Here is an 8,788-nt window from a genome sequence, read left to right on the forward strand (position 1 = left end):
TATATATATATATATACAATCGGGCCTCTATTCAATGAAGTCGCTAAATCACGATAATAAGTTTGTTATGTAGAAAATTAGTTAAATAGAAAATCACCTTTTGAAATACCTAAACGACACAAAACAGGTTTTAAATTCATAAACACTAGACACAATTAAAATAGCAATTAATACACCTTTATCTTGCAAAATAGTATCTACTATTTATTTTATAAATCTTAACCATAAAAGATATCAGCATGGAAAGCAAGAATGGAGCAAAACATAATCCAGTGTTACACTATCATGCTACATACATTTTCAACTAAAAGCAGCTAAATTTATGCATAAAATTACATATGCATTTATTTCAAAAGTAACGTTAAACATGCATTACCATATGCGTTCTTAAGTTTAATTGCTACTGATAAAATCCGTTAATTTTGTTTGAGTTTTTCGTTTGAAATGCAAACAAAAAGGGAAAGAGATTTTACTGTTTTCTCTAAAAATTAAGTGGTTTCAAAAATCAATTCAAGGGCATTTACCCCATTAAATGCTTTAACAAGTTTAAAATGTTCTGAAATATTTTTGGGAAATAGGAAAAGCGGATCTTAAAGAAAAGTTCGCTAAATTGAAAATTTACTTCCCTATTTGGAAGTTATTTTACGAAGAAATTTCTAAAATGTCTAGACAGCCGTCTTGTATAACCGTGAAAAAATGATTTTTTTTTCTCTCCTTATTGTTATATTCCTTATTGTTTCCCTTTTGTTTCTTTATTGTAAATTGTGTTATGTATAACATTGCATGATAAATTCACCCGAAAATTCTTCTGATGATAAATAAATTTTCCCCGATGTTTGTCCCGAGAGTTTCCTTGCAATCTTTCTTGTATACAAACTTCAAAAGTTGCGGATTTGAATATTCCCTGTTCAACGCTGTAGATATTATAAAATAATAATTTTATGACACCACCTTTCGTCTAAGTTTGATTCAATAATATAAGATATTGGAAGTAAACGTTTACTGTATCAAACCTATAACTGGGTTAAGACCTTTGGCGACGATAAATTAAAATAGAACAATATTTGTAAATTTTTTACACAATAATTTTGAGTGAAACTAAGTGAGTGAGTGCTGAAAATAGGAAACATTATTCAAAGATTTGTCAAAGTACCAATACTTACTCTTGGTTTCATTTTCGAGTATGGTTTTTATCTGCGAAGCTCTTTTATCAGGATATACTGTTACATCAAAGCCACGACTCCTGAAGAAGCCTTTTAAAGCGATTGCATCCAGTTCGGAATAGGGTCTATCTTCAGGTCCAAAAGTAAATGTCTTTGAAGTAATGTGCAATAATCAATTGAGTTGTATATTTTAAATTGTTTCTATAACACATTAATATAAATACGAAGTTTAACCCTTTAACTCTCAAACATATCGACAAAATTGTAAAGATTTCATCTCGTTGGAGTTTTAGAATTGAGTACAGTCTGAAAATAGTTTGTAAGATTGAAAATACAATGATCTCACCTACAAATTGAATTAGGAGGTCAAACTTTCTTCGTAGTTAACAGCTAAAGGGTTAAAGCATAAAAATTAAAAACATGAATTAAGCATGAAATAAAATGTTTATTAGTGTTCGTAAATATTTACAAAATCGGTCAATTTCTTTTCACTAACATCTCAATCATTAACTCATTTTTTTTCCAGATTTATCAAGAAATACACAAATAATAAATTCTCACATGAAATCGCCAAACTTGCCAAGAAATAATTTTACCCTTTTCTTACGATCAATGTTTGATGCAAAAACAAAGGTAGTAAACAATAGTTACTTGAATATTTTATTGACATTCATAACTTGTTTACTTTTGATGGAAAATTGAAAACACGGACGTGTATTGAAATTATGGAATTCTACAAAACATTTCATTTATTTAAACCTGTAAAATGATTGAAAAGTAGAGAAGTAAGAAAATATCTGTAGAAAGGCGAGTTATATATATATAGTGATACCTCGAGATACGAGTTTAATTTGTTCCGTAACCTTGCTCGTATGTCAATTTGCTCGTATCTCAAAGCAATTTTCCCCATTGAAATTAATTGAAATGCCATTAATCCGTTCCAGCCCCAAAAATGCTACCCCCAATTGTTTTTGTTACGTGTTTTTGAATAAGAAAAATGTATTTATAAATGACAAATATTGTATAAAAACATAATAAAAGAAAATGTAAAGTAAAAAAAAAAAAAAAAAAAAAACTGGTTTTATAAAGTGTGCATACATATTTGTATTTTGATCACTTAAATGCAAGTTGCACACATCTTAAATGCTACTGTATGCTTAATTTTAGTCACTGCTTTTCTCTTCACCGGTCTTTGCTTTTTTAGCTGGATTAAAAAAAAACTGTCCAAGGAGGTTTGTTTCTTCCTCCTTCTCAGAATGCTGCAGAAATGAGTTAGGCGAGTGTCATGAAATAGTTCCGATGCACGACCAGATGCAACTTTTTCGGGATGTTTCCTTGCACGAACTGTGAAATTCTTGCCCACATTCCCAAGAACACTTTTATCTCACTTGTAGAGATAACCTCCTCCACCTCTGGCTCTTCCTCGAAACCAATTTCTTGCAGAACCCCCGAATGCTGCTGCGACGGTAACTCTTGTAATTCCTCTGTCGTCAGTTCCTGAGAGTACTCCTCGATGAGCTCGTTCACGTCTCTCTCACCCATTACCAGGTCCATGGATTTTCCCAGAGGCCCAATATCCTCCTCCACTGGCACTTTGGGTTTGAATCCTTCGAAGCTATAGACTCAGGCCACTGCACAATTTTCGGCTACAGACTCACTCTGGCCACAGCTTCTTCCATGCAGAGGTCAAGATCCTCGTTGCAACGCTCAGCCAGGCCTGATCAATAATTCTGAGGCATATCACGATGTTGAAGGGGTCCTCCCAGTACTCTCGAAGGGTGAGGTTTCTGTTTTCTGTCACCTCAAAGCAGCGCCGGAACAGGTGCTTAGTGTACAGCTTTTTAAAATTAGAAATCACCTGCTGATCCATGGGCTGCAGGATAGGAGTCGTGGTAGATCGAGAACCTTAATAAACTTGAACTCTTTGAGGATGTCATGTTCGAGGTTCGGTGGGTGAGCAGGAGCATTGTCGAGGATGAGAAGGACTTGCCTGGCCGTTCCTCGTATCTCAAATGTCACTCGTATCTCAAAACAAAACTTCGCTCGCTTGACAGCTCGTATCTCAAATAACTCGTATGTTAGGGCACTCGTATCTCGAGGTATATAAAGAGAGAGAGATTTATGTATATCATCAGAAATATATAAACTTACTTCAAAATATCGTATGAGAACTCTTATTTTTATTAAAATTTCAGATTCTCCAAAAAAAGTACCAAAGTTTGGCATTACAGGTTTTTTTATTTTGGTTCACAGATGGTGCTGTAATTGCGAAATGAAAAGGGAGTATCGATTGTTTTGAATGAATATATCTTGAGAAATGCATATCAGATACGGGGAAAAATAAAAATAAACGTGTTAAATATTTAGAAAAAATCTCTTTAATGCTATTAGCCTCAACCCTCTCCTAACACCTAATGGTGGAGGCCCATATACTATTAACTCTAAAAAATACAATAGCTTCTTGACATGATAAAAATTAAGATTTTTACCTAAATCGTATTTTTAATTGCTTTAGCTTTTCAGCGAATATAATTAATTTAATGCATTGTCAACCAACTATTGGATTTTGTGCCACTTACACTCATTTCGAAAAATTAAGAATAATTTAAAATCACAGGAAATTGAACCCCAAAGTAAAAATTTCACCTGCAGAATTATCACGGAAATCTTACAGAATAATATGCAAATTACAGTACGTCACAATGACGAGAGTGTAATAGTGGGGTATATAAAAAATGGTGACAAAGAAGTAAGATTGGCTTACAAGCGTTCTGTAAGCCGCTCAGTGCCATAACCAAATACTTATGACACAGTCGATGATTTTTTAAGTGGTTGTCCAAAGTGCAATCTTTAGACTTTGACAACGATTCCGAGATGATTGAAATGTCAATAGATGTTACAGTACAGGTCATCCCCGAGTTACAACACCGTATGAAGACTAGTATTTGGAAGTAACTGTCAAAAAAGAAGCAGGCGGGTCACATCCAAGACTGCACAGCGTTCGATCTGTCTCGTCAGCTATCTGCAACTACGACTACCACAGTTTCAAGACAAACCGCGTACAGAAGCTTAGAAAATAAAATATTGGTCTAAATACTGGCAGGGCTGTCAGATGTGCTCTACTCTCGGCAACTTACTGTCGTCAGCGATTAGCCTGGAGTAGAGAGCATGCCATGTGGTCATCATCATGGTTAGCTTGTGTGATGTTTTCCGACGAGTCCAGGTTTAGTTGGTAGTATGATTTACGTCGGACTTCAATCATCTCAAATGACGTCGGTGCAGTCTGATTCGCGTCATGTGGAGAACGCCACAGATACTCGTTACCACGAAACAACATCATTGAGCGTCGCGGGGGTGCAAGATTAATTGTTTGGTGTCGAATTATACTAGGTTCCAGAACAAATCGGTATGTTCATATCGGAAACATCACAAGCCAAATTTATCGAGACATCATTCTTGAACAACAGGTATATTTGTTTAGAAGTGCCATGAGCACAGAAGTTATGCTTATGGATGACAACGCTTGTCCTCACCAAACATCATAAGCGAATGCCTTTATTCTGAGGATTTCAAATCTATGAAATGGTCAGCATTCTCACCTGACTCTAATCAGATAGTATGTGTGGGACATGCTTGGTCGACGAGTTTCAAACAGCCAACTTCCTCTTACATGTGTACCGGAAGTTCGGAGAGTATTGCTTGCTAAGTGGAGTAATCTTCCCCAAGTCCAGGTCGATAATTTGATACTCAGCATGCTTTGGATTTGTATGAACTGTATTTCATCGCGTGAGAGGCATACAATGTATTAACCATCATACAAAACATGTAATATTTAGCTTTTGTAAAAGATATTTTTTTATTATTGCTCCAGGGAGCAAGATCATAGTCTTTATGAATAGAAACATACATACATTATCTTTTTTGTTCTTTATCTTTTGCTTAATAAATGGACATTATGAATGAGTCACGTTTGTTTTGATTCAGAACCTTTATTTGACGCACGGTACATTATCCTTAATTTATGGACAAGAGCGCAGCTTAACTCTCATCATTGTTAACTGTATCACTAATTTATGTGTCAACTCTTAAGCGGAACTAGTTTGAGATACTGGTTTCATTCAATTCTGAATCTATTCTTTAACCTAATTTTTTTACAATATAGGTACAAGACTTTCTAATAAAATTGAACAATTCAGATTTAGGTTTTTTATTTTAAAATATTTAATACTCTTATGCTTAATGCATTTCATAATTTTCATTTTAAAATACATACCATATGATTGAAGATAAAGCATTTTCCTATTATTTTGTCTGAATTCTGCATTGAATAAACTTCATCATCATAAGCTCCTGATAAAATACTTTTAGAACTTTTTGCTTTAATTTCAGTCTTTGATTTCCTTTTTAATTCTCTGAAAAACAAATGTTATTTTATGAATATTTTTTTTAGCTAACTGAAAAGGTGAGTATAACAAGTTATAGTTTTATTTATTTTTCAATAATCTTAAAATATTTAAACTAAATGAGGGGTGGCAAGAAAAAACATGATATAATTTTATTAAGCTTCAGCAATCATTAGGGAGATTTCGCAATTTTACATATCTTTTTGTATGTTTCCGCAGATAAGATTTGAAGTAATTCCCATACGCACCTATAGTTTCCTTTTGACAACCAGCATGAACGAAAAAAAAAAGATTTTGTAGACACTCGTGAGTTAAAATCACCAACGTAACGAAAAACAAGAAATCACCGAATGAACGGTACTTTACTATGATTTTATTATACGAATGGGAATATTACGAACTAATTATTTCTAAAGCTGAACGATTTTATGACAAGTTCGTTTAATTACTTGGGAGAATTCTGAAACGTTATTCCACTAACCTCACTAACATAATCTAATATATATTAAAAAAAGTTTTTATATGGATTTGAATGACTGTTTTCAATTCTTAGAATTCTGTGCATTTCCAATGTACCTAAGTTAGAAGCGAGCTTGGTTTGCGAAGCAAACCATATAAGATTGCGTAGCAATTTTCAGGGTTTGGCGAGCGTCAGCAAGCAGGTGGCGCAGCCCACTAGTATAATTTTATTACCCTTCGGTGTAATATATTTTAATGAATATTAAGAAGTATACAAACTGGCTGATAATGATCTAATCCAAAAATATTAATTGCATATTTTTACAGACTGTGTTGTTGACTATATTCATTTGCATTGTGTAAACATCCTTTTTAACCTAATATTTATACTCTGCATTCTATATCATCATGTTTTTATATTCTATATCCTGAATCTGACTTACCTTTTTCGATACTATGTTTATACTCCTTGAAGATAACGTGAACTTTACTGGAGACTTAGATCGGTGTGTAAATAGAATAAGATAAATATGTGTAAATATAGAATATTCTATTCGGGAAGACAGTTATATTCTTGATAAATGTTTATTAACAAGAACTTCTGTCAAAAGTGAAGGAAATGTATATATTAGGAATCGCAAATTAAAATTTAAGAGAAAAAAACTCCAACGAAATCTCAAAGTCACTACTGAGGAAATCGGGAATAAAATTATCAATACTTGATTGATTAATAAAATTGTCAATACCTGATTGATGGAAATAAAATTATCAATACCTGATTGATTTTCGAGGAAAATAAATAGGAGTGAAATGGTAATTATTGGCATATACCCCTCCCTTTGCATTGATAATTCCATAAATGTCAATAACTTCTTTGTTTCTTATTTTCCGCCTTATGTATAGTTTTTTGTTATTGTGCTTACTTTATTTATTTCATTTTTGATTCTGAAAATATATATTTAATTGCAGTGATTCTGGAATACCCTGATAAAACAGATTTTTATTTTTTCATGTATATCTTTTCCCATTATACATTCATTAAAATATCAAAAAATTTAAAAATATCCATTACGTCTGTATCTTAATAGTTTTACTTTATACCCTATAAATAAATAAACATGAATCACAATTGTAAAAGATTATTGAAATCACTATATATCGACAAAAACTTTAAATTAAGGAAATATATGAACAAAATATTTTATAGATACTCTTTTTCTCTGCGCCCAAAACCTACGTCTTCTTCGTCTCCGCCTTGCATATTTCCTACAAATTCATTTAAACAATATCATTTCAGATTATCATAATAATAAATACTGCAAAAATATATAAATAATAATATTAAAAATTATAATATTATAAATAATAATAATATAAATTATAATATACGTAAATGAACTACAACTACAACAATATGCGGCATTCAATTTATTTTTATCTGCTGTTGCGGTCTTTGTTGTTTGCTTTATTGGAAAAATAGTTTAATCATTCAGAAAAAAAACTCATTTACGCTTCTAACTGCTTTAAGTCTTTCAATAATACTACTTTTGGCCGAGATAGCCTGGTTGGTGGGGCACTGGACCCATGTCCAAGAGGTCGTGAGTTCGATCCTCGCCGGCCGAAGACTCCGCGTGTAGTAAATGGTGACTGATGGACGGCAAATCTGACGAGTCGCAAAGTCCTCCATGACAAATCAAAACCTCTGGGGGTACTGATCACGGAGTTTCTTTGTCTTCTGGATTGGTTCAAAATTACAAGGCCTCGGAGTTGAACATTAGTAGTCGTAAGCCGAAAATTGGGTCAGCTGTTCAACGAAGAATATAAGAAAAATAATAATAATAGTACTTTTACAAAAAAATTTATTACTTTAGCAGCACCTTGCTCCTCAAGTCTTAGAGTCATGTGGTTGTGTCATAAGACTTATTTACTGATTTTTTTTAAATTTTAATGAACATTTTCGTGTGAAATATGTAATTCGTTTACATTTTAGAACGCAACTGAACTGTTCATTCCTAAACTAAAGTTTAGTTGGCTTTCGGGTTACTAGAGATTGGATCTCTACGTAATCAGTAGCCTCTCTTAACGGGTAAGCATTTTATTTCTTGTTTTTATGGATTCTTATAATATAACTATTCTTACAATATAATTATGAATAAAAGTAATGGCTAAAATATCTGATAATAAATATTTGATAATTGAAAATATAATTATTGCTAAACCATTTATAAATTAACAAAATGTCATCTTCTAAAATGCATATAGAATGGCAAATATTAAATTTTTACAAAAACCAATTAGCACCTAAGGGGTCGGTCACATATGCTCAAAGTCAATCTGACAAAATTATTTTTTAAAGGTTTCAAAATTTAAAAATTTGAAAACTAATAACTTAAAAATATGAAAAATTAAGGATTTTTATGGTATTGATTTTTTAAAAAATAACTTGAGGCATTTTAACAATTATGTCTCTTTTCTAGATATAGCACTTAGGTTAAATCCATCGTTAGCTACGCTTTTAAGCAACTGCACGCTCGTCTCTCACTAACCATGAAAGCCAGAACTATAGTTTTTAACAATTATTCCTCTTCTCTGGATATGGCATTCACCCTCGAGCCATCTTTAACTACGCTGCTACGCATCTGCACTCACTTCCCTCATTGACCATGAGAGAAAGTTAACAATTTTGCCTCTTCTCTGGATATGGCATTCACCCTCGAGCCATCCTTAACTACGCGGCTAAAGGCCTGGTTTCTTAGGACAGGA

At 32.7% G+C, this 8,788-nt stretch overlaps 2 protein-coding genes across 2 annotated transcripts in view; both read right to left on the reverse strand.

Moving 5' to 3' along the window:
- LOC107449050 (caspase-3) overlaps positions 1 to 8,788 on the reverse strand; it is a 36,313-nt gene that overhangs the window by 3,685 nt on the left and 23,840 nt on the right. The gene's annotated exons all lie outside the window — the stretch shown is intronic.
- LOC122268254 (caspase-7) lies at positions 27 to 7,290 on the reverse strand. Its single transcript, XM_043056807.2, has 3 exons — positions 7,237 to 7,290; positions 5,437 to 5,575; positions 27 to 1,314 (listed from the first exon to the last, which is right to left on the reverse strand). Exons 1-3 carry the CDS (start codon positions 7,284 to 7,286, stop codon positions 1,099 to 1,101), a joined length of 405 nt encoding a protein of 134 aa, XP_042912741.1. The 5' UTR covers positions 7,287 to 7,290; the 3' UTR covers positions 27 to 1,098.

This window comes from Parasteatoda tepidariorum, chromosome 8 (assembly GCF_043381705.1).
Source record: "Parasteatoda tepidariorum isolate YZ-2023 chromosome 8, CAS_Ptep_4.0, whole genome shotgun sequence".
Lineage (NCBI taxonomy): Eukaryota > Metazoa > Arthropoda > Arachnida > Araneae > Theridiidae > Parasteatoda > Parasteatoda tepidariorum.

Bases quoted from the DNA above. Each gene is read 5' to 3' on its own strand.
- LOC122268254 (XM_043056807.2), bottom strand. From the start codon at position 7,286: ATGCAAGGCGGAGACGAAGAAGACGTAGGTTTTGGGCGCAGAGAAAAA. The intron at 5,576-7,236 runs GTATCTATAAAA...TTTGTTTTTCAG, and splicing joins TTTGGGCGCAGAGAAAAAGA to AGAATTAAAAAGGAAATCAA. The intron at 1,315-5,436 runs GTATGTATTTTA...ATTACTTCAAAG, and splicing joins GCTTTATCTTCAATCATATG to ACATTTACTTTTGGACCTGA.